The sequence below is a fragment of the Phyllostomus discolor genome, chromosome 2, assembly GCF_004126475.2.
Source record: "Phyllostomus discolor isolate MPI-MPIP mPhyDis1 chromosome 2, mPhyDis1.pri.v3, whole genome shotgun sequence".
Lineage (NCBI taxonomy): Eukaryota > Metazoa > Chordata > Mammalia > Chiroptera > Phyllostomidae > Phyllostomus > Phyllostomus discolor.
The window spans coordinates 199,409,335-199,431,687 of NC_040904.2; the positions used below are offsets into that span (position 1 = coordinate 199,409,335).

The 22,353-nt window shown below is 46.9% G+C and overlaps 2 protein-coding genes across 16 annotated transcripts in view; one reads left to right on the top strand and one right to left on the bottom strand.

Moving 5' to 3' along the window:
• The window catches only part of APAF1 (apoptotic peptidase activating factor 1), a 68,957-nt gene extending 65,163 nt beyond the window's left edge, over window positions 1–3,794 (top strand). For all 3 annotated transcript variants that reach the window (XM_036019445.1, XM_028531923.2, XM_036019446.1), the window contains exon 27: window positions 2,469–3,794. In XM_036019445.1, coding sequence (XP_035875338.1) covers window positions 2,469–2,615 — 147 coding nt within the window. In that variant the 3' untranslated portion in view covers window positions 2,616–3,794. The remainder of the gene's footprint in view (window positions 1–2,468) is intronic.
• A 13,131-nt stretch (window positions 3,795–16,925) lies between these two features.
• Window positions 16,926–22,353, bottom strand: part of ANKS1B (ankyrin repeat and sterile alpha motif domain containing 1B) — an 833,247-nt gene continuing 827,819 nt past the window's right edge. For 8 of the 13 annotated variants that reach the window (XM_036019451.1, XM_036019450.1, XM_036019452.1 and 5 more), the window contains 2 exons: window positions 20,864–21,031; window positions 16,926–17,375 (listed from right to left, as the gene is read on the bottom strand). In XM_036019451.1, the coding sequence (XP_035875344.1) occupies window positions 17,265–17,375; window positions 20,864–21,031 (279 nt within the window). In that variant the 3' untranslated portion in view covers window positions 16,926–17,264. Of the gene's footprint in view, window positions 17,392–20,863; window positions 21,032–22,353 lie in introns of all 13 variants that reach the window. The other 5 variants (XM_028531904.2, XM_036019449.1, XM_028531906.2 and 2 more) reach the window with 2 other exon arrangements.

The window sequence follows — 22,353 nt, forward strand, 5'->3', positions numbered from 1 at the left end:
CTGCTGTAGTGTCCAAGAAAACAGGCCTTTTGAGTCTGTTTACTTTAGGATCCAAGCTGTATAAATTGAATGTCAATAAGATAAAGTAGGTATCCAGTAGCTAAAAAGCACTTAACTTACAAAATTGTTCCTACTTGTAAATTTAAAAAGTACTGTAATTTAGCTGTTTACCTGTGTTATGCCACAGGGTATACACTGTTAGAATGATAAGAAACCCACATTAATTCATAGTCATGAGGAGAAAAGCTGATTTAAAATACGGAATACATGGCCATGAATGCAGGGTGGCAACCCTGCATTACTTACAGGCAGCAGAGCGGGGTGGTCAGGAGGGTGAGCCTCGGGGCCCACCGCCCGAGGTCAGAGCCTGGCTCTGCTACTCATTTGCTTTGTTAAGTTAATATATTTATTAATCACAAGGTTATTTAAACTCACCATGCCTCTATTTTCTTATCTGTAAAATGGGCACAATAATTTCTACCTATAGGGTTGGGAGGATTAAAGCACTTATAAATAGTAGCACATAGCGTGCCCTGAGTAAATGTTAGCTGCGATTTATTTTTAAAAATTCACTTTATTTCTTAGAGCAGTTTTAGGTTCACAGCAAAATTGAGCAGCATGTACCCAGCCCCGCCCCCATGCATACACAACCTCCCCACCCCCTGCCAACACCCCCACCAGAGTGGTACGTGTTACCATTGATGAATGTTCATTGACACATCCTCATCACCCAAAGCCCATGGATCGGGGTTCATGTTTGGTGTTGTTCATTCTCTGAATTTTGACAAATGTATAATGGCATGTGTCCATCATTGCAGTACGTTACAGAATAGTTTCTCTGCCCTAAAAATCCCCTGTATTAGCTATCACTTTTATATCACTGCTTTTTAGCATGTATTCAAATTAGTGGCTGGTGTTTCCAAGTAGAGTGGTCTGTTTTAACAGAGGACAGCTGGTGGGAGCACTGATGGGGAAGCCAGAGACCGTGGCACCTCTGCCACCTGCTGGCATGGTCATCTTGGGTGAGGAGGCCTCTCTTCTCTCGGAACCCTGGTTTCCTTCTGTTTACACTGAGGCAGTTCCCGGGTGGTCCCACAGAGCCCACTGCCTCTGTGGTTTGCCCCAGCAGCCGAAAAATGAGTCCTCTCTCAAGCAGATGGAATGTGTCCACTGCCGTCTTGATTACGTTGGTATTTTACAAAGCAAAAGTGTCAGTTCTGGAAGATTTCAAGTTAGTCCATGTTGCTTCAGCAAGGTTTACTCAAGTGCACGGGGTGTACTTTTACCAGTTACTATTACTGATAGTGAGTGTGGAAACGGGCTCAGTCAGATGCACAAGGCAGAATGCGAGGCACTGCCATGGACGCAAAAGTGAGTCTCACCGTTACTGCGTTCACAGTGCTCAGGACCTGGATGGACCTGAGCCCTTTTTAAAAGGTGTTCACGTACGGTGTCTCTCTTGCCCTCATTTTAGCTGTGACATATGAGTAAGCTTTATGATCTTCATTTGGTAAATGAACATACAGTGATCCCTCACCTATTGCGGGAGTTACATTCCAGAGACCCCCCTCGATAGGTGAAAATCTGCGAAGTAGTGGCGTTATATTTATTTTATTATTTATATATATTTAAGACTTTATAAGCCCTTCCCACACTCCTATAAACACTTCATATGCTCTTAAACACTTTCTACACTCTTAAACCTACGTAATTTTAACAACATATAAAATTCTATATGGGTACTCACCAGTGAAGTATACAGTTGTCCCTCACTATACCGAGGTTCACTTATTGGGTATTCACTGTATCTCGGGACAACTATATATATTGTTACAATCTTAGCGAATTCAGTGTTTGGGAGGAGAAAGGAAGGACTTTGCCAGAGTACCTGCTATATTTGAGGTGTTCACTGTTTGTTTAGCACATACCTACATAGAGTGTTTTATATTGAAACTTGGTCATCAGCTCTTGAGTCACTCCTAGTGAAAGGGAAGATTCAGTAGAGAGGACAGTCTGCCCTGCAGCCCAGATTATGAATGGTGTCGGTGTCCACCAGAATACCAGTTCTTGTCTGCAAGGGCCATTTTTAGAGAAGAGAAGCCATTTCTTCTGTCCTTTCCACTGAGGCCCGCAGACGGGAGAGCTCAGTGCAGCCATGGCCCTAGTGGACTTTGTGCGGCCTTGTGTCCGGCGCTCTCGACCGGGTGCATGTTTCTTCAGCATGCCTCGGGTGCAGGTAAGTGTAGAGTAGCCGGGAGACAGTCCCCGGGGTTGATCAGGAAAGGCTGATCTGATTGGTAGTAACTGCATTCAGTATTAAACCTTAGACTGCTTTCCTGCTGTTTGCTTAAAGTTCGGGCATGGGAACGTGATAGGGTGCAGCACACACCCCGTATGGCTGGCGCTACAGACCGTCGTACAGTGTAATAATCACCAGTCTAACGGGAATTTTACTTCTCTCTGCACAGTGGTGGAATGTCGTCACAGGGGAATCCTCACAGACCTTCTACACAAATGGAACCAACCTTAAGAAAATACATGTGGCCCCTGACTTCAAAACATATGTGACTGTTGATAATCTTGGCATTTTATATATTTTACAGACTTTAGAGTAAAATAGTTAAGCATTAATGTAAGTGGAACCTTTTTAAATTTTGACTTGGAAAAAATTGTGATGAACTTGTATTCCGACTTTTTATAAAGCTGTGAATTGTTTTGCAGTATTGTTATTCACTACAAAAGTGTTTGTGGTTGGGTGAGTAATACTAATGTAGCTTTTTCCCAAATGAACACACTTTTAATCTTGTTTTTCATAATCATCATCATTATTTTTAACAATTTGTCTTTAAGATGCAAATGAAAATGTAAATATGTTCCTTATTATACTGTTGGCAAAATGATCTCTTGATACATTCAAATTGGTTGACATAATTAATGAGGATAATTTGAAGGAAATATGTGGTTTTTAATATGCTCATTATGCGGCCCGTGCCTCAGACTAGCAGTGGCCTGCTTTCCGGCCACACGTACCCCACCGGGGTATCCTTTTCCCAAATACAATCTGGGAGCTTATTTGCACCCCTTAAATTTGCTTTAAAAATATTGTGTCTGCGTGCAAAATTTGCAGTACTACCTTTAATTCACTAGATAAGTGAGTCTTGGATTTCAAAGTTTCTTTCTGTGCAATAAAAATCGTGTGTGCTGGAGAGAGATTTTATTGGTCTATCTTTTTCTCACTAGCTGAGGCAGCCGGCGCCGCAGCTGGAGTCCAGCGGTCCGCCTCTGAGCCGCACGCCCTCCTGCTTTCTGACTTTTTTACGTACCAGACCTTTTTCTTAATCTTCACTTTTTTTCTCTTTTTAAAAGCAATTTCTCCACAGTAAAATATTAGTAAACCAGATTAACTGGGGAGAAGCCAATTGTAATAAGTTTTAATAACAGATTTTTTCTAAGAAATATAAAATGGTAAGAAGTCATTTTCTTCTAATTCCATTTACTTTTAGATGAATGGCATTGCCAGTGCTGTTCTCTTAGTGAATTTCAGAACCAGAAGTCACTGTGACTTCGGATGGTGCACCATTTACCCCCCAGCCAGTGTGCCTGCCTTCTCTTCTCTCCTAATCTGCTTCCCTCCCTCCCTCCCCCCCTCCCTCCCTCCCTACCTGGTTAATCAGAAAAGATAGCTTCTGACAGGGGAGAAGCCCAGCGGCATCAATAATCAGTTTTTCTCACATCTTGATTAGGAACCTTAATTGTAGCTTAAAGCTAAACATTTTCCCAGAAATTTATTAAGGGAAATGCTGATAAATTAACAGTAGATGTGGTTGTCACATTAAAAAAAAACAACCAGAATTCAAACATTTTTGTTGCTGTAACAGGGTATTAGGGTTAACAGTAGGTAGGCTGTGAACCAGTTTTTTATTTTACTTAAATTTTTTTAGATCAAATATTTTACATTTTATTTGGAAGGCAGTTAAAATTTACAAAAATGTTTAAAGAATATGAATAATACAAAAAATGCCTGATACTCTGTATCTGTCACTAATATTTTACCTCATTTGCTTTATCATTTGTGTTCTCTCTCTCTCTCTCAAACACACACACACACACCTTCCTATCTATCTCTTTTTACCTAAAATTGATTTTATTTTTTTAAACTTTATTTTAATTGTTCAAGTACAATTTTCTATCTTTTACTCCAATCTCAGCCCACCCACCCAGCCCTCCCCACCTCCCTCCCATTTCCACCTGCTCCTAGTTTTTGTCCATGTGTCCTTTATATTCGTTCCTGTAAACCCTTCCCCTTTTCCCTGAAATTCTCTCCCCTCTCCCCTCTGAACACTGTCAGCCTGTTCTCTATTTCAGTGTCTTTGGTTATATTTTGCTTGTTTCTTTGTTTTGTTGATTAGGTTCTTGTTAAAGGGGAGATCATATGGTATTTGTCTTTCACTGCCTGGCTTATTTCACTTAGCATAATGCTTTCCAGCTCCATCCATGCTGTCGCAAAGGGTAGGAGCTCCTTCTTTCTTTCTGCTGCATAGGATTCCATTGTGTAAATGTACCATAGTTTTTTGATCCATTCATTTACTGATGGGCATCTAGGTTGCTTCCAGCACTTGGCTATTGTAAATTGTGCTGCTATGAACATCGGGGTGCATAGGTTTTTTTGAATTGGTGTTTCAGGGTTCTTAGGATATAATCCCAGCAGTGGAATTGCCGGGTCAAAATGCAGATCCATTTTTAGTTTTCTGAGGAAGTTCCATACTGCTTTCCATAGTGGTTGTGCCAGTCTGCAGTCCCACCAACAGTGCACTAGGGACCCCTTTTCTCCACAACCTCTCCAACACTTGTTGTTTGTTGCTTTGTTTACGATGGTCATTCTGACTGGTGTGAAGTGGTATCTCATTATGGTTTTAATTTGCATCTCTCTGATAGCTAGCGATATTGAACATGTTTTCATGTGTCTCTGGGCCCTCTGTATGTCCTCCTTGGAGAAGCGTCTGTTCAAGTCCTTTGCCTATTTTTTAATTGGGTTGCTTGTCTTCTTAGAGTAGAGTCGTGTGAGTTCTTTATATATTTTGGAGATTAAACCCTTGTCTGAGGTATCATTGGCAAATATGTTTTCCCATACAATTGGTTCTCTTTTTATTTTAATACTGTTTTCTTTAGCTGTGCAGAAGCTTTTTATTTTGATAAGATCCCATTTGTTTATTCTTTGATTTATGTCCCTTGCTCAGGGGGACACATCAGTAAAAATGTTGCTACATGAAATATCTGAGATTTTCCTGCCTATGTTCTCCTTTAGGCCTTTAATAGTGTCATGGCTTACATTTAAATCTTTTATCCACCTTGAATTTATTTTATTTATGGTGTAAGTTGGTGCTCGAGTTTCATTTTTTTGCACATAGCTGTCCAGTTCTCCCAACACCATTTGTTGAAGAGGCTATTGTTACCCCATTTTATGTTGCTGCCCCCTTTGTCAAATATTAATTGACTGTAGAGACTTGGGTTTATTTCTGGGCTCTCTGTTCTGTTCCATTGGTCCGTGTGCCAGTTTTTATGCCAGTACCAGGCTGTTTTGATTACAGTAGTCTTGTAATACAGTTGGGTATCAGGTATTGTGATCCTTCCTACTTTGCTTTTCTTTCTCAAAATTGTAGCAGGTATTTGAGGTCGTTTATGGTTCCCTATAAATTTTTGAAGTGTTTGTTCTATGTCTGTGAAATATGCCATTGGTACTTTAATAGGTATTACATTGAATCTGTAAATTGCTTTGGGTAGTATGGATATTTTGATGATGTTAATTCTTCCGATCCATGAACATGGTATATGTTTCCATTTGTTTGTGTCTTCCTTGATTTCTTTCTTCAGTATTTTATTTAAATTTTTATTTTTAAATTGATTTGAAAGAAGAAGAGAGAGAGAGAAACATTGATTTGTTCTACTTATTTATGCTTTCATTGGTGCCCTGAGTGGGAATTGAACCCACAACCCTGGTATATTGGGATGATGCTTTAACCAACTGAAACACCCAACCGGAGCCTGTGAACCAGTTTGTATTGTTGTTGCATATTAGTAGATATGGGTGGGTAGGGGAATAGGCCACTGCAGATGTATTTTAGATTAGCTATTCCGATTTAGCATTTCAGAGAACCATAAATAGAGTGAATAAAATCTTTTACATTGTTAAGGAGGTTTTTTTTTTAAATGATGGGTTGAGGAACTAGTTACAGACTTACTGTGATTTAACCAACTATAATGTGAAATCTTAATTTTATAAAAGAAATTTCTGTAAGTGGTATGTTTTGCATAGAGTATCCACATCATAATTTGATCTGCACACACAATGTTTAGGAGCTCATTTATAGCTCAGAGTATAAAATATTAACTTTTGGAATTAACCACACTTGACTGTTAAGAAACAGCATCAGCTTTTAGAAGGCCTTGATTAGCCTTTGTCTGAAAAATAAATGAAAAGGAAAACCGGGAAGGAAGACAAGGCCACACAGGGAGTGAAGAGGAGGCTACCGGGCTGCGGCGGCAAGTTTCACGGCAGCTCAAGCGGTCGTTCGAGGGGGGCATTGCTTTGTGCTTGCAGATCGGCATCTGCACGCGTGTACTGGAAGTCATATTGCATTTTATAGACATGTAAAGTTTTTTTTACATTGTATGTGTCTTATATGTTTGGATACCTGTTTTATATTTATGATGCAGTTTACATGATTTTTTTTGTCTTGGTATACATTTTAATACATGAATTAAAAACATTTATAAAAATAAAATTCCAAAGATGCTTTTGAAAAACATTTTTGGATTGTTTCAGATTCCTTGTTTGTCCTCTGCTGGTTAGAAAACAAACGTGGAAGATTCTTCAGAATAAATCCATCAGTCTTTCTAGGATGTTTTATCAGCTACGCGTAATTCAATTCTTTCAAAATTTTCTGTCTCCCCAGTCTGTCTGCTGCCTGGTGTAGCTGGCATGGTGAAGACTCTGTAAAGAACAGAATTCATTTATTCATTCTTCCGTTCAGTAAATGTTTACTGAGCTCTACCGTGTGCCTGGCATTTTTGTAGGTAATAGCAGTGAGCAAAACCAAGTCCGTGCCCTATTGCAGTTGGGTGCTAGGGAGAGGTGGACAAAGAGTAAAAAAGTAAAATCTGTAGGGTATTAGTTGTAATAATATTAGTTGCAATATTGTGTGTAAATGGGGAGGGGGAGGGTTACAGTTTTAGAGGGAGTTGCTCAGTGAGACGGTGACACTGGAGTACAGACCTGACAGGTAAGGGAATGAGTCGTGCAGGTATCTGGAGAGCGTGCCCAAGGGCGAGCACAGCGAGTGCAGAGACTTCAGTGTGGGATGGGTTGGCCTGTCCGGAACCGGCCGGGAGCCAGCGTGGCTGGAGAAGACCGCGTGGGGGAGGGTAACAGGAGGTGCACGCTGGGGGGCCTCCAGCAGCTCGTGGATGGACGGCTTGCAGCAATGGAGTGATTTGACTTGGGGGAGCCACTTGACAGGCCAGAAGCAGGGAGCAGGGAGACCAGTGACAAGCTTCTGCCATAATCTGGGCAAAACGAAGGCAGGCAGACTAGAGTAGCAGCAGTAGAGGCTGTGGTAAGCTGGATTCTGGATATACTTTGAAGATAAGAGTTAATGGATTGGACAGAGGTGGTGAGAGACAACTGAAGGACGATACCAAGGCTTTGGCCTGTTTGGCTTGAGTAACTAGAAGAATCGAGTTGCCATCAGCTGAGATGAAGAACAATGAAAGGAGCAGGTTTTCGGGCGTAGTAAGGCTGAGGTGGGCATTCGGCATCCAAACAGAGTTGCTGAGTCGCTGGTTGCATCCCAGGGTCTGGAGTTCGGTGGGGGGGCGGAAATCTGTGATGGAGATAGGAATCATGAGAGTCATTGGTGAGTCAGTGGCTCTTGAAACCACAAAACCAGAAGGGAACAGCCGTGAAATGGGTGTAGAGGAGGCCCGGGACTAAGGCCAGGTTGGTGAGGAGAGAGACCAGCACAGGGGGCGGAGAAGGACCAGCGAAGACCAGAAACTGCAAGTTCGTGCGGTGCAGTGCAGTGTGCGTGGTGAGTACAGTGGGGGTGGGTCCCTTCACTCAGTGTGACCTCGGGCAAAATCCTTTTAATGGCTTGTTTGTTCCGCCACCCATCCCACCTGCCTTGAATGTCTGCTGTGTGCCAAGCACTATTTTAAGCAGCAGCCAAGGTAATAAATGAGTACATTTTAGTTGTGGGGGAGATTGGGGACCAGAGATAATAAGAAAACAAGAAAACAGCAGCAGCTGTCTTACCTGTGAAATGCTTCTTGGTGTGGTTGTAAAGATTTAATAAGACAATGCTCAGAAAGTACTTACCTCAGTGCTTGGACCAAGACAGTGCTTGGTGAGAAATGCTTGGTGGTGATTGAGTCCCGTCATCTTCGGCCTGGCGATAGGTCCCCAGCTGCCATCTCTGCCACCAAACCCAGGGCATGCTGCGCGCTCTCTTGCTGCTTCTGTGGCTTCGTATACGATGTTCTCTCTTCCATGCTGTCCCCCTCACCCTCACCTCGTTTTTTTCCTCCCAATTCCTTCTTATTTTCCCTATGTCCTTTGGGGTGACCCCTGTGCTGTCTGGTAGCACCCTCTCTCCTCTTACGTGCCCCTCAGTGCCCTGTGCCCTTTACTCATTCGAGTCCCACTTCAGAGCGGAAGCTCTGGGAAAGCCTGCTCTGTGTCTTTTATACCAGAGCCTCACACAAGCCTGGCTCCAGCTGGAGCCTCAATAAGTATTTGCGCGTGCTTGAAACTCGGGTGTGCCCGCACGCGCAAAGCTCTGTGTTCTTCTCTGCACTGGGGTAGTGCCAGGCGGTCGGACTGAGATGCAGCACGTCACTGGCCTTTCCTTCCCCTTCCTTCCCCTTTTGGTTCGGCCTTTTGCCAGACAGTTTCAAGGAAAAGTAAAACTTTCGGATAGAAAAGATTTTTCTCTCATGTTATATGAAATGAATTAACATATCTCAGGAGTGTTGAAGTTGCCAAGTATGGCAATCTATTGCTCAACAAATGTTTTATGTTACACTTGACTGACCTTTAGAGAAAGAGAAAATGATTTTCTGATAATCCTTAGTCTCTGAACATTGTCACTTGAACAAATTTCCTTGCACATAACCCTCCCCCTTAAGAACACAGATACACAGTTATTAAAATATCTGCAAAGGAAATCAGCTGCTGTTGGGCTTTGAGTGTAACCACAGAATTGCTGTGTCATTGTGTACATTCCTGTGGAAGGGGCGGGAGAACTCTCATCAGAGACCAGGGCTTTGAAGTCCTTCGGTGTCAACAGCGACTTACTTCTGAAAAAGATGATGTTGTGAAGAGGCCAGAAGTTGGGGTTTTCATTTCAATTATGTTTCAGGAAAATGAGTTGCGGGTGTTCACTGTCAGTTCGTTTATGAGGACAGGCTTTCAGAGCTGGGAATACTGCTCATCACACAGAAGTGAAGAGAAAAGCCTGCCTCTGATTTCCCATCACCCAGGGCTAGAATAAGCAACCAGAGAGAGCATTCCAAGGCCGAGTTTGTGCCTGGGGGTTCTGAGCCACTGATTGAACTGGAGAACACCCAGCAGGTGAGTGACGGCTCCTGCTTAGAATCTAGGTGGCCTTCTGAGGAGCCGGAGCAAACATTCACATGCATCTGAAGCAATCTCGATCACCTCCGCATCCTGGGCACCACCCAGCCCTATTTTATCTGCACAGCAGTGGGGTGGATTTGCAGACTCTGCAGTTCTAGTTTGTAGAGGAAGAGCCACACCCCCAGGCAGTTAATCAGCGACAAAGTGAGGGCCAGAATATAAATCGGATGATTTCTTTTTCAAAGACAAGTGAAAGTTTATTAGAAAGTCAGGGAGGCAGAAAAAGTGAGCCAACTGGGCTACATGGGCTCAGGAAACAAGTTATAGAAGCAAAAAAAGGGCCCTTGGAGTTCAGGGGAGGGAAAGATGACTTTTTTTTTTCTTTATATAAAGACCCAGTCCATTGGGCTACAAGCTGAGTGTTAGTTTCAGTTGGAAGTGGAATCCTCTTGGGTTCATGGCATATGGACACCAGTGCGCAGGGGTCAAGGCTTGGGTTTCAGCAGCTGGAGATGTTGGTCTGTCTCATTTTTGATTCATCTTCAATTAGCAGTGATTCTGAACCCTTCACCTTGGGTTTATTTGCCTGTGGATGAACACAGGGATTCTAGGGAAAGTAACCTCAAAGGGAGATCTAACCATGAATTCCTAACTGGACAGGTCATGGTAGATAGCCATGCCCTAGGCACATAGTTTTTTAAAAAATTTTCTGGCCCTTTGTCGCTGATTTTATTTTTAGAGAGAAGGGAAGGGAAGGAGAAAGAGAGGGTGAGAAGCATCAGTGTGTGGTTGCCTCTCACATGCACTCCCCCCGCCCCCGCACTGGGGACCTGGCCTGCAACCCAGGCATGTGCCCCTACTGGGAATTGAACCTGTTACCCTTTGCTTTGCAGGCCTGTGCTCAATCCACTGAGCTATACCAGCCAGGCTGAGACACATAAGTTTTTAGTAAAAGGTTTGTGTTTGCCTTAAGCAAGCCCTGTCCATTGCTTCAGTGAACCTAGGTTTCAAAGGTTACATAATCTTATAATCCAGTCCCCACCTTGCTTTCTTCTACCTCTGTGTAATTTTCCTTACATCCCCTCTTTAATTTCAAAGGCATAAAAGAAGTTGCAAAACTGTTATTCTCCAGAGCATTTGAGATTTTGCTCCTTGGCATATGTCGTCAATTTGGCTCAAATAAACTCGTAGGAAAATTCTCTACAGGTTTGGGTATTTCTTATGTAGACATTCCCCACTCTGTCAAGTAATTTTCTGAGATAATAAATCCTTTCTAGGAGGACGGAAGGGGGAGCTACTACTTTTTGTTTTTACAGGCCTCTTATGTACCAGGCCTGTAGCTGGGCACTTTCTACACATTTAATTTTAACCCCCTATCTAGAGTGGCTAGTGAGATGTAAGCAGAAGTTGTGGGTTGAAGCTTCCAGGGAAGCTTCTAAACAGTTACCTTACTCAGCTGGGAGTCAGGAACCCTTTGGTCCTTACCATTCTTTTTCCTGCCTAGAATGGGTATGTGCTAGATGATGCTCCAGCAGCCATTTTGTGATCAAGAGGTGACCTTGCACTTGGATGCTACATGCTAAATAAGGATGGCAGGACAGAAATATCGAAGGAGCTTGGGATTTTGATGACAACTATGTAGCTACAATTCCACCCCTGTATTACCGCTGAAGTTCATGTTACATTAGAAAAAGGTCAACCCCTCCCTTTTTAAAGAGACTGTTAATTCTGGTCTTTCAGTACCTGATACTCCCATAAACTTGTGGTGTATAAGATAAGTTCAGCAAATGTCAGTGACCCTGTATCCCCTCTCAGCCGCAGACACACTGTTCCTCTTCTGAGTAACTGGGCATCTAGCTGTGAGGCCATTGAAACTTGGTGGATTCTCAGAAAATCTCCAACACGTGATGCATGGACCAAGCCCAGCTAGCTCACAGATGAGTTTTGTTTGGCCCACACTTATTTTTTAAAACTTTGATTTTGTTGCCAGCATTGGAAAATTTGGTGATTTCACATAAAAACTCTGATTTATTAGAAAGTCTGTTGACCCAGGGTCTTCCTTTTTGCCCCCCAAGAGTCAGCGCGAACTGAGTAGCAGCCGCCCCTGTGATGTGGCAGGTGCTCTGTGGTCCATCATAGCCCTCCCCTCACTTGAGTTGCCCTTGTGACCCTGTAGCCACCTGACTTTGCAGCCTCTCCCCAGCCCCAGCCCAGCACCCCAGAAATAGCCTGCTAAAATGGAATTCCTGAATTTCCTGTGCCTTTCATCTTTCCCAGTCTCCCCTGATTCAACACGTAGCACATTGAGTTTTCGTTTGTTCTGTCTCAGAAAACTGAGCATGCAGTTCTGAGAAGTGGTGAGATACCAGCTTCTCAAACGTCAGAAAAGAGCTGATGGTGCTGCTTCGTGGAAGGCACCTTGACTTCCCCTCCTCACATGTCTTATTGACAAGAGGCAGTGAGCGGGAGAGCAGCAGGCTCCCCGGGGGCAGCTGCTGGGATGCTTGATTGAGGCCCTGAGACATCCAGAGGACCATTCAATGGAGTATTGAACATGGCCTGCTTTGAACAGCTCTCATTAATTACCATGTTGTGAGCCGATTTTGGCTGTAAGAGCGACTCTCTTAGCTTGCTCTTAACTGTAGCACTGAGACATAACTCAGAGTTTTCCCGATTGGCAGGCTTGGAAGATGCGTGTTAGCTCCACTGCACTCGTGCAGTCTGCTGTGTGACACACGTACCCCTCGGCTCCTCTGAACCGAGCAGTGAGCCCTGAGAAAACCTCAGCTGCTGTGGCATCACCTTCCACTGGGGCGACCCCTCCCCCCATTTCAGTCTGATGTACGTGTAAGTCTTTGCATCACTGGTCATCACTCTTGGTTAAATGCTGTGCAGCTTTGGCAAATATAAGTCTCAGGGGTTTTGGAGAGAAAAACAAAAACTGTTCTGGCAGGAAATAATTTGTAGCTATGATTCGTTATGACTTACAAACAGGGTGCATTATGTTGGGTGGGGAGGATCAGTTTTGCACGAGCAACTGGAGTAAAATGGCGCCGTGCTGAGCGCAGAGCCAGTGTTCAGTGAGTATGTTGGCTTGGGGTGAAGACAGGAAATAGTTACATAGAGCTGGTGTTCCCCAGGTCAGCGCCAAAGTCTTAGGATTGATTTCACCATCAAAAGTAAGTTCTGGTCCATGGGTCCTAAGGGTATCTCACAGGATGCAGGATGGTGATTGTGCAACAGGCCTAAGGAAATTCTCTGCCTGCTTCGGAACTGGTTTCCGCGGGAAGCAGGATTCTGTTGTGGGGGCCAGCGATGCCTGGCTTCTGTGTTTGCTCTGCCAGCCGTAAATGGATGTGGGGCCAGCTGGGTGCGTGGAGATGGGGATGGGGTGCAGGGTAGCGGGATGAGGCGCCTCGTTACAGTGAGATTCTGTTGGCCTGTGTTGGCTGCTTACCCAGTTTTATTTTAAGAAATGTGGTTATCACTGTCAGATTGCTTAGTTTTCACAAGGAACATGGTGAAGAGCTTGCATAACAAGAGAACTGAGAAACTTAATGTCTAATGAAAAGGTTTTATTTCGTGCAGACTTCTGAACACGGTCCTTATAACTCCAATTCTGTGGAAGAAGTGTGGAGGCTAACCCACTTATCACATTTTCATTTCTTTTCAGAAATAGCTTAGGAGCAATGCTATTTGGTCCCAGTGTGACTTTTTATTGATTTTTGAGAATGGGCGTGTGTTCCTTAAGCCTGCCTGTTCTGCCCTGTCACATCCACACGCTCTGTGCACCAGCGATCTTCCCAAGTGTTCCCACACAAAAAAATCTGGTGTGTCTTCAGAAAAAAATCACTCCCATGACTTATTAATGATCTAACTGGGCATAATTTTCACAGGGTTCATTCATCCAAATTTATCATGGAATATAATTGAAGAAGAAAAAAATTAATGGAGTGATAGAATTGAAGTCCTTTTTGGAATAATATTAGCATTCAAGGATTCCCACCCCCGTGGATATTGCAATTACCAGCGTGTCCAATTTCCCCTTCAAGAAAATGAGCAGCAAAGCCCTTCTTCTGTATGTGGGCTGTCTCCAGTTTGCCCCTCAGATCCACGCCCCTCTCCCCGGCTCTGATTGGTGACAGGAGGCTGCCCTGTGTGTGGACCGTGTTGGTGGGCTCCTGGCCCTCTGGCTTCTGTGGGTTCAGGTAATGCAGAATGGAAGGGAGAGAGATCAGGGTATTTTAGTCCCCGGCTCCCTTGATGCGGGCCCCTCCTCCTGGTCTCCTGATCTCGTGCTGCTACCTGTGTGAGCCCCTTCCGTTGCCCTACAGGCTGCCAACACCTATGCTAGTCCTCTATTTATTAAACTCTTAAATTATCCTAATTGGAGTGTGCCATCTGCTTTGCGCTGGGACCGTAACTGATGCAAATAAGCGTTTGGTGCACAGAGATAACAAATAAGAGGATTGCTGACCTTTTGGTGGCTAGCAAAGATAGGAAGGGGCTCTGCCCCTGGGTCCTTCATGTGTGCTCCCCGACTGATCCCTTCACCTTCCTCCAGTCAGTCCCCGTCTCCCCCCTGCCCTTTTACAGCTGTCAGTCTGTTCCGTGTTTCCATGCCTCTGGTTCTGTTTTGTCCCTTAGTTTGTTTTGTTCATTCGATTCCTTTTATAAGTGAGATCATATGGTATTTGTCTTTTACCAACTGGCTTATTTCACTTAGCTTAAGAGTCTCCAGTTCCATCCACATTGCATGGAGAGAGGCAGGGGGAAAAATTGGGATAATGGTAATAGCAGGAACAAAAAAAATATTTAAAAAAATGAAAGTACATGAGTGAAAAAAGAAAGGAAAAGATCTAAATTTCCAACCCAAACCTTCCATTCCTTCAGGAAACCGCCGTTCTGCCTCTGCGAAGGTCTCGCCATCACAGGCTGGTTTTGCCTCTTTGGGATTCAAAGACCTGGGCCCTGCATGCCAGCCCCGAGATGGCTTTGGCGTGTGCTTCGTAGAGTAACAGACTTGGATCCAGCAGCGGGGGCTTGTCCTGGAAGCCACAGGGTAGGGAATGTGAATCACGGGTCTTCCCAGTGTGATCGTGGCCCTACTGTCACTCAGTTCACAGATGGCGCATGCGGTTTAGGAAAAAACAAAAGGATTGATGAGTGTTGTTCTGCAGTGTTTGTGTCCCCCCCCGCCACAATTCCCGTGTTAAAGCCCTAATGGGCCTGTGGGAGCCAATTAGGGTTCGAATCTTAAGGGTGGGGCACCCATGATGGCATTCGTGCCCTTCTAAGAAGCGACCCCGGAAAGCTTGCTGCTCCCCACCCCTGACTCATACACACAGAGAAGAGGTCACATGGGCACACAGCAAGACGGTGGCCACCTGCAAGCCAAAAGGTCTTCGAATGAAACCCACCTTGCTGGCTTGGACTTGCCAGCCTCCAGAGACATAAATTTGTTGTTTAAGCCCCTAGTCTCTGATATTTTGACATGGTGGCCTGAGCTAAGACGGACATGCAGGTGTTTTGTGCAACCTGCCATCCATGTCGTCCTGTGAAAGTGACCCGGGTTGTGGTCCTGCCTCTCTCAGAAATCTCTGTTTCGGCAATTCCTCCTCACGGCCCACTTTAATGTTTCAACAAAGACAATGGGGGCATTTTGGCTGAAATTCAAGCTTTAATGGCCACTGTATCTTTCTTAGATAGGTTGAACTTGGAAATGACCGAATTTCCTCAATAATTTCGCCAATGAAAAGATCCCTTTAGCTATGCGTGCTGAGAAGGCTGGTCTTTTGGTTCTGGTCCTAAAGGGAAGCAGGAAGCTCACAGAATGATGCCGAGCACCAGTGGCTGTACAATTTCCTTTTTATTTTGTGTGCTTTTTTATAGGATATAAATAATGACAAAAATTACAAAATTTATAACTGGAAGCCCAAGCATATTTACACATATATTTCTGTTTCAGCAAAGCTACTATTCACTTTGCTCCTATACAGTTTCCTCTTGATACCATATATGTGTTATTTTACTCTCCATTTACTACATACATATCAACAGGGAATAGGCAAAATATGTACAAGGAACTGTTCAGTTCAAGTAATTTAATATTGTATTAAAATTCTTCCACACTGAACTAAAACCACATACATTTGTCAGTTTGAAATAAAATTTAATTATCTTTCAAAACTCACCAAATGATGAATGTAACTGATAGTCTCAAGTTTAAAATAATGTTGGTTAATTAAAAAAAACAACATTAAGACAACCCCACAATTTTTCAATATCGCTATAATGAACTTCAAATGATTCACAATATGATCGGTTAGAACAGTATACATTAAAATGTTATTTTTTTCCTATAGTGATATTGGTACTGTTTATATAATTTGATTCTACATAAATATACATTATGGTATTATCATACAAATACTCCACAGAGACATTAAAAAAATTAAAATACCTTAATGAAATGTAAGTAAATTTTATTTAATCAAATAGTAAGCAAACATTTATTTATTCTTCTGTTTCAAGAAAAGAGTTTATTACTTTGGAATCTCTTCTTTTTTTTTTTTGTATTTACTTTTTTTCTAGAAAACAAATTTTTGCAATAGAATTTTATTAACACCTTTCTCAAACAAGGTTTCCATGACAGAAATCTTGACAGCAGGAGCCCTAGATTTTTTTTTTAAACTTGTTCTTTAAAACACGGTGAGGATTAAAAAAAGCAATGGTTGCAGGCTAGTGGCTGCGCCCGCCCTACAGGTCAGATGCGTCTGCTCACCCCAGTCTCCTGCTCTGGCGAGGGTCACCCCGCCCTCCCCGCGCCCCAGCCTGTCCCCATCCCGGGAACAGTAGCAATGCAGTTATTCGAAATGAAACCAGAAACGTCCCTCACGACTAACCTAGTTTTCTTATCAATGCATTAATGAAACATTCTTTTAGTAAAAATATTGAATACAAGACACATTTTTTTGTGCATAATAAATTCCTCTGTTTGAAATCATTTGTAAATTTTGAATCAGTCCATAGATGTAAAGGTTTTCCGTATCTGACAGAGTTGATTACATTAAAAAAAAAAATCCCCACAAAGGTAGAAATCAGGAGGAAGGAGTTCCTGGCCGCTGCGGGGGTGGTTTCTGCCCCATTGCAGGAAACAATATTCAGTGATAAGGGATTTTACAGATGCTGTATGGGGGCGGCTCTGTTCTGATCCTACCTTGAAAACTGCTGACAGTGAAAAGCCCACGATTTTTATACTTTTAGGCAGTATTAGAGAACCCTTGTACTTTTTTTTTTTAAGGTGTTATCCCCAGCCACAGCAAAGCAAATGTTGGGGCCAGGTCACCAGAAATACCTGGGGTGGCAGCAGGGAGGGGAGTCTGGAGTCAGTGGAAATCTCAACTCGTGCCTGTCAGGGTTGACGGCTGCAAAGTCTCGGTTGCGCTTTCTGTCACTGGTGCAGAAAGAACGTCCCCAGGAACGGCCAGCGGCCTGTCGCCTACGACAAGGCCACGCAAACAGAGCAGTCTCCCTCCTGGGCCCGGTGGAAACGGAGGCGGGAAGGAAAGCCTGCTCTGGACTTCTCGGCGGCGTGCAAGGCACCACGAGGGTGGGAGGACGGTGAGTATCAGAAAATCGTGGTCTCATACTTGGTGTTAATTCCCCTCTTGGCTTCCTGTCCCGGCTCCACGATCCACGGCAGGTTGGCCAGAGTCTTCTGCTCAGATGGGTCGATCTGCTTTAAAAGAGAAAGGCTAATGCCTGTTATTTGGTACCTGTACGGGGGTGCAGGCATGCAACCTAACGCTGCTCGGAGACCCACACGCCGCCCTGGCCGGACTTCAGGGATGTTGGTTGTGAGAATCATCTATTTGTTCTTTTGACCACATTTATTGCACATGGACTTGCAGAAGGGGCAGTGAATGAGACACAGCAGCGCTTGCTCTTGAAGGCACGTGGATAGGGAGCAGACACAAACTCTTGGATATGAGAAGTGAGATGGGAGGGACTGAGGGGGGGACGCAGGAAAGCCACTGACCCCATGTCAGGGAGCCAGGGGGACTTCCAGGAAGCATGAGCCAGGTGATGAAACTCCCTGTGTCTCGGGCCTCCAATGTTTTCCATCACAGGACAAATCCAAAGTCCTCAAAGTGACCTAGGATGGCCCTGCCTGCCTTTCTTCACTCCAGCCACACCGGCCCCTCTGCTGTCCTTCAGCACCCAGCCCTGGCCTGGGGCCCCTGCTCAGTTCGTCTGCTCTGAGGGACGCTCCTCTCCAGACCCCTGCATGCTCTACACCCCAGTGTCCTTCGGGGGGCAACTCAGACAGCACCTCCTCCACCTGTGTGCCCTACTGAACAGTGCCCCAGCTTTCCTGCTCTCCTCTCACTATTCTGAGTAATCTGCACGCCACGCACACCATTTGTTTATTTGTTTATTCTCCGCTACAGTGTGTGCTCGAAAAGGTGGTGCTTTGTCTGTTCTGTTCACCCAAACTTAGAAAAGTTCCTGGCAACCCAGTAACTGGTAGGCACACGATGAACACTTGTTGACTAGGCAGCATTCAAAGAATGCAGTAGTGTCCAGACGGAGAGCCGCAGGAAAGCAAGAGTGTGCCGGTGAAGGCGGGGCAGGGAGGACAGCACGTGCAAAGTCTCTGAGAGGAGGGAGAGGGGCCCGTTTAGGGCTTGTGATCAGCTCACGGAGGGGAGGAGAGACAGGTGAGCAGGGCTCCGTCAGGCTGAGCCTGGAAGCAAACTGAGCCGAGCTGTGGAGTGGTTCGACCGTTCCCGCCCCTGTGCACACAAAGCCAGACCTCTCAGGCGGGCCTGGGCGCCTTCTCACCCAACTGGTGCCTCATCCTTGGGTGTTCCCATGTCTGCCTTGGCCCCAGTCCCCAGGAACACTGGGCAAGGGGGTACAGAGAGGCCTCTGCCATCTCTCTTGCACAGGAGTTTGGAACCTTCCAGAAGGCTGTGAGATCCATGCCCATCAGCTACCTCCTGCCACAGTTTGGTCGTATCGCCATAAGGCTGTGGGGAGCGTTTCATAGATTTTCAGGAGTCACGAGACTTTCTCAGCAGTAAACAAAGGGAACTGAGGGAATGGAATGTAGACACCAGTTGAGGGGGGCAGGGTCTGGGCAGCGCATCAGTATCACCATTCACGGCACGTTCTCACGCTTCTCACTGAGGCCTTTTAGATTAGTGTCTGTGAGCTGCTCTGGCGCCTGACCCTCAGCGCCCTCCAGCAGAGCCCGTGGGACCAGTGACGTGAGACAGGCACCTGCTGCGAACCCCCCAGCCCACGTCGTGAGAATGAATATGACCGTCTAAGAGGAATCACAGGAGGACTCTGGGAATTCCTGGAGAGTTAACTCATATTTTCTCGTAGGGGAAGACAGACAATAAAGCTCCACTTATAGTGCACGGAATTGAAAGCAGGTGATACGCCTGAGTGTGAGGCGCGTGGCCCAGAAAAAGCCTCTTCCCGAGGCTGAGACCTGAGTGGCGGAGTCGGCCATGCGGAAATCAGGGGACACTGTGCCAGGTGGCAGGGACAGGTGGGACAGAGGCCCCAGGCAGGAGCGAGATGTGTCTTCCAGGAACAGAAAGGCCTGGGCGTCAAGGAGAAGTGCGGTGGGAGGGTGGGCTTCAGGGAGCTGGCAGCGGGGCCGCGATCTGGTCTGTGTTGAGAAGACACCCCAGGGTGCTGTGAGGAGGAAGGGGGCGCTGCTGGGAGGTGCGCAGCCATGGTTTTGCAGAGCAGGGGTGCGGGGACCTTCCCTGGGTGAGAAGAGAGACGGAGGGAAGGAGAGGAGTGGGCGGATCCGGGTTCATCTCAGAGGCTGAGTGGACAGAAGCCGCTCATGGGTGGGATGCAGGGCCTAGGGGGAGCCAGGAATCAAGGACGACTTCTACATGTATGTAGAGCAACATGGTGAATGGTTGTGCTGTTTACTGAGCCGGGAAAGATGGAGAGAGAGAAGCAGCTGTGAGGGGCAAACCAGCGATTCTGTTCTGGACACGGTACATTTCTGGTGTCAGTTGAACACCAAAGGTGAAGTCTGCGCGTGCGAGTGTGGGTTCTGGGAGTGTGTCAGGACTAGGAGTGGGGGCGGGGGGCTGGGTATGAGCCGGGTGGGGGCGCTCAGGCCACCAAGCGTGGGGTTTGAGGGAAAGATTTCCAGGGGCTGAGCAGTAACTGTGGCTCAGCCATGAGGGATGAGCGTGGAGTGAATGGCTGAAGTGGGTGGGGGGAGATCCCAGAAGTGAGTGGAGCTGGCAAGGGGACGCAGAGGCCAGGGGCTACAAGGACTGCCCCACGAACCATGAAGTTGCCAAGGATGGTGGCAGGAGTAAAGGCCAAAGAGAAGAAAGTCAACAAGGAGCCAGGAGGTCACCAACATTAAAAACGCTAGGGGTGGTGGGAGGAGGAGAGACTCACAGACGGAAGGGTAGGCCCGCCTGCCCGAGTCTCGGCATTTCTGGGATGCCAGACGGCAGGCAGTCGGAGTGGGCGCCAGTGGGGAGCCTTCCCGCTTCTGGGTGTTGCTCCTACGAGAGGAGGCCGCTCTGAAGGCAAGGAAGTCTGCTAAGACAGGAGGTCTGCGGAGCTGGTGGGAAGGCAGGGGAGGAAGTTCCTGGGGGAAGGCAGACAGCGAGGAGGAGGAGGAGGAGGAGGAGGAGGAGGAGGAGGAGGAGGAGGAGGAGGGGCTTTGGAAGAGCCACTGCTCTGCAGGAAGCCTCTGCTGGGACCGAGCACCCGGGACCAGCTGCCTGGTCTCTGCAACATGGGACAGCTCTGCTCCGACCACCTGTGGCCTGTGCCTCTCGCTTCCCCTGGGTGCCGTGGCCTTCACGGTGACCCTCTGCCAACCTGTCTGTGGGTCCGGGGCTTGCCAGATGCTCTGCCCCCAAAGCTGGGGAGGCCCCCTGAAGGACTTCGGGGAGTCCTTCACCAAGGACAGCAGCAGTGCCCAGGGCCCCTCAGAGGGCCGGCTGCAGGAAACAGAGGGAATGCGACTTTCATGGGAGCCTCCAGGTTCAGGCACACGGTCCCCTGTGCTTTTCAGGAGCTGGGTGGGGAGGACGACAGACATGCCGGGAGGAAGCCGAGGAGAAGATGAAGAAGAGCGGCCCCCACACCCCTCAAGGGCCTGGGTCGGCGGCAGCCCCGTCTCCTTCCCGTCAAGGCATTCACAACAGCTGTCTGTCTTCTACTTACCACTGACTTGCGAATGCTAACGCGGGGCTTGGGGATGGGCTTGGAGGGTTTGTTTTCAAAGCTCTCTGGGAGGGTGGAGGAATGCCCCCCTTTCCTGGCTTGGAGTGCCAGCTGGTAAGCGACTTCAAATGCCTGTCCCAGTGTCAGGATGATCTCGTAGGCTAGGTTCTGCAAGAGAAATGAGAAGGCAGTTCACTACGGCACCCTGCGGATCGACCGGGCCCAGTGGCTGAGGGACCCGTGGGGGGTGAACCAGCGAGGACCTTGAACTACTCCACGCTCCGGGGGCAGTGAGTGCATGGAAAGTGGAGAGGAAGGGGACACTCAAGGTCCAACTTAGGGCCTGTATGAGTCACTAGTCACTGAGGTGACCTGCTTGTTCACGGCCGAGCTAGGGAGCCTACATCACACCCCACCCCAAGGGGAACAGGGCCCCGCCCCCTGGCCCGGGAAGGGAAGGGGTCGCTCTGGCCCTGTGAACGCCTCAGCCGCCTGTGCACGTGGGACAAAGCCACTCGTGCGGGCGGGAGGTGTTCCTCGGAAGTTTGGGTCTTTTTACCTCAAACATCTGTGATTCAGCGAACATCGCTGAAACACAATCAGAATCTAATTTAGGCGGAGGGGAGAGGCATTAGTCATGCTGGCGCGGCGTCTCCTGGCTGCAGCAGCGAGCATGCACACAGAGCCAATTATCCATCTATTTCTTGAGGCATTTGCTCTCCCGGTGGGTCCACTCCATATTTTATCATCAAATCAGCACGAGACAGGAGCGTCTGTGTGCCAAGCCGTGCCTGGGAGAAAGGTTCTTTTCTTCAGACCTTCACTCACTCCCCTCAGGACGACTTCCAGTTTCCCTCGTCTCCAGATACACATCTCTGATTTCTGCCTTCTCTTCTGAGAAGAGCGCCACGCTGTCCTCTCTCGCTGAGAAAACATGGCACGGACCCCAAGGAGGCAGGGGCTCCTCAACACCCTGAGGCCCCAGCACACTCAGGGTGGGTGCCTGCTGGTCACAGAGAGCAGGCGTGGTCTGTCCCCAGTTTTCTTTCTCTTGAGTGTCCCTGGAATCTGTCCACAGGTGGTTTTTCAAAACCACAGAGAGATGATTTTGCAGGCCGTGCCCCTGGCCCACCACCCCTCCGCCCCGTCCACCTCAATCAAGCCCACGGAATGGTTTAGCTGCCCCGAATCTCGGGAGAACGGTGTGGGGCTGATCCCACTTGATGAAGACGGAGTGGGAGGGGCAGGCAGGCTCTCAGAGGCCACGTGGAAGGGGTCCATGGGATTCTGGATTGACGAGATTTCCAATCAGTGCCAGACGGACACGGTCTGAGGCCCAACAGGGAAAACGCCTTTGAGCGTGGGGTTCGGTTCGACAGAGGACGTGTCTTCTCCTTCGAGCTCCTTGTTGGGGAATGGTGGCCCCACACGACAGGTGAGTGCTTCCTGGAGACACCACACCTTGCACAGCCAGCCAGGCACTTCTTCCT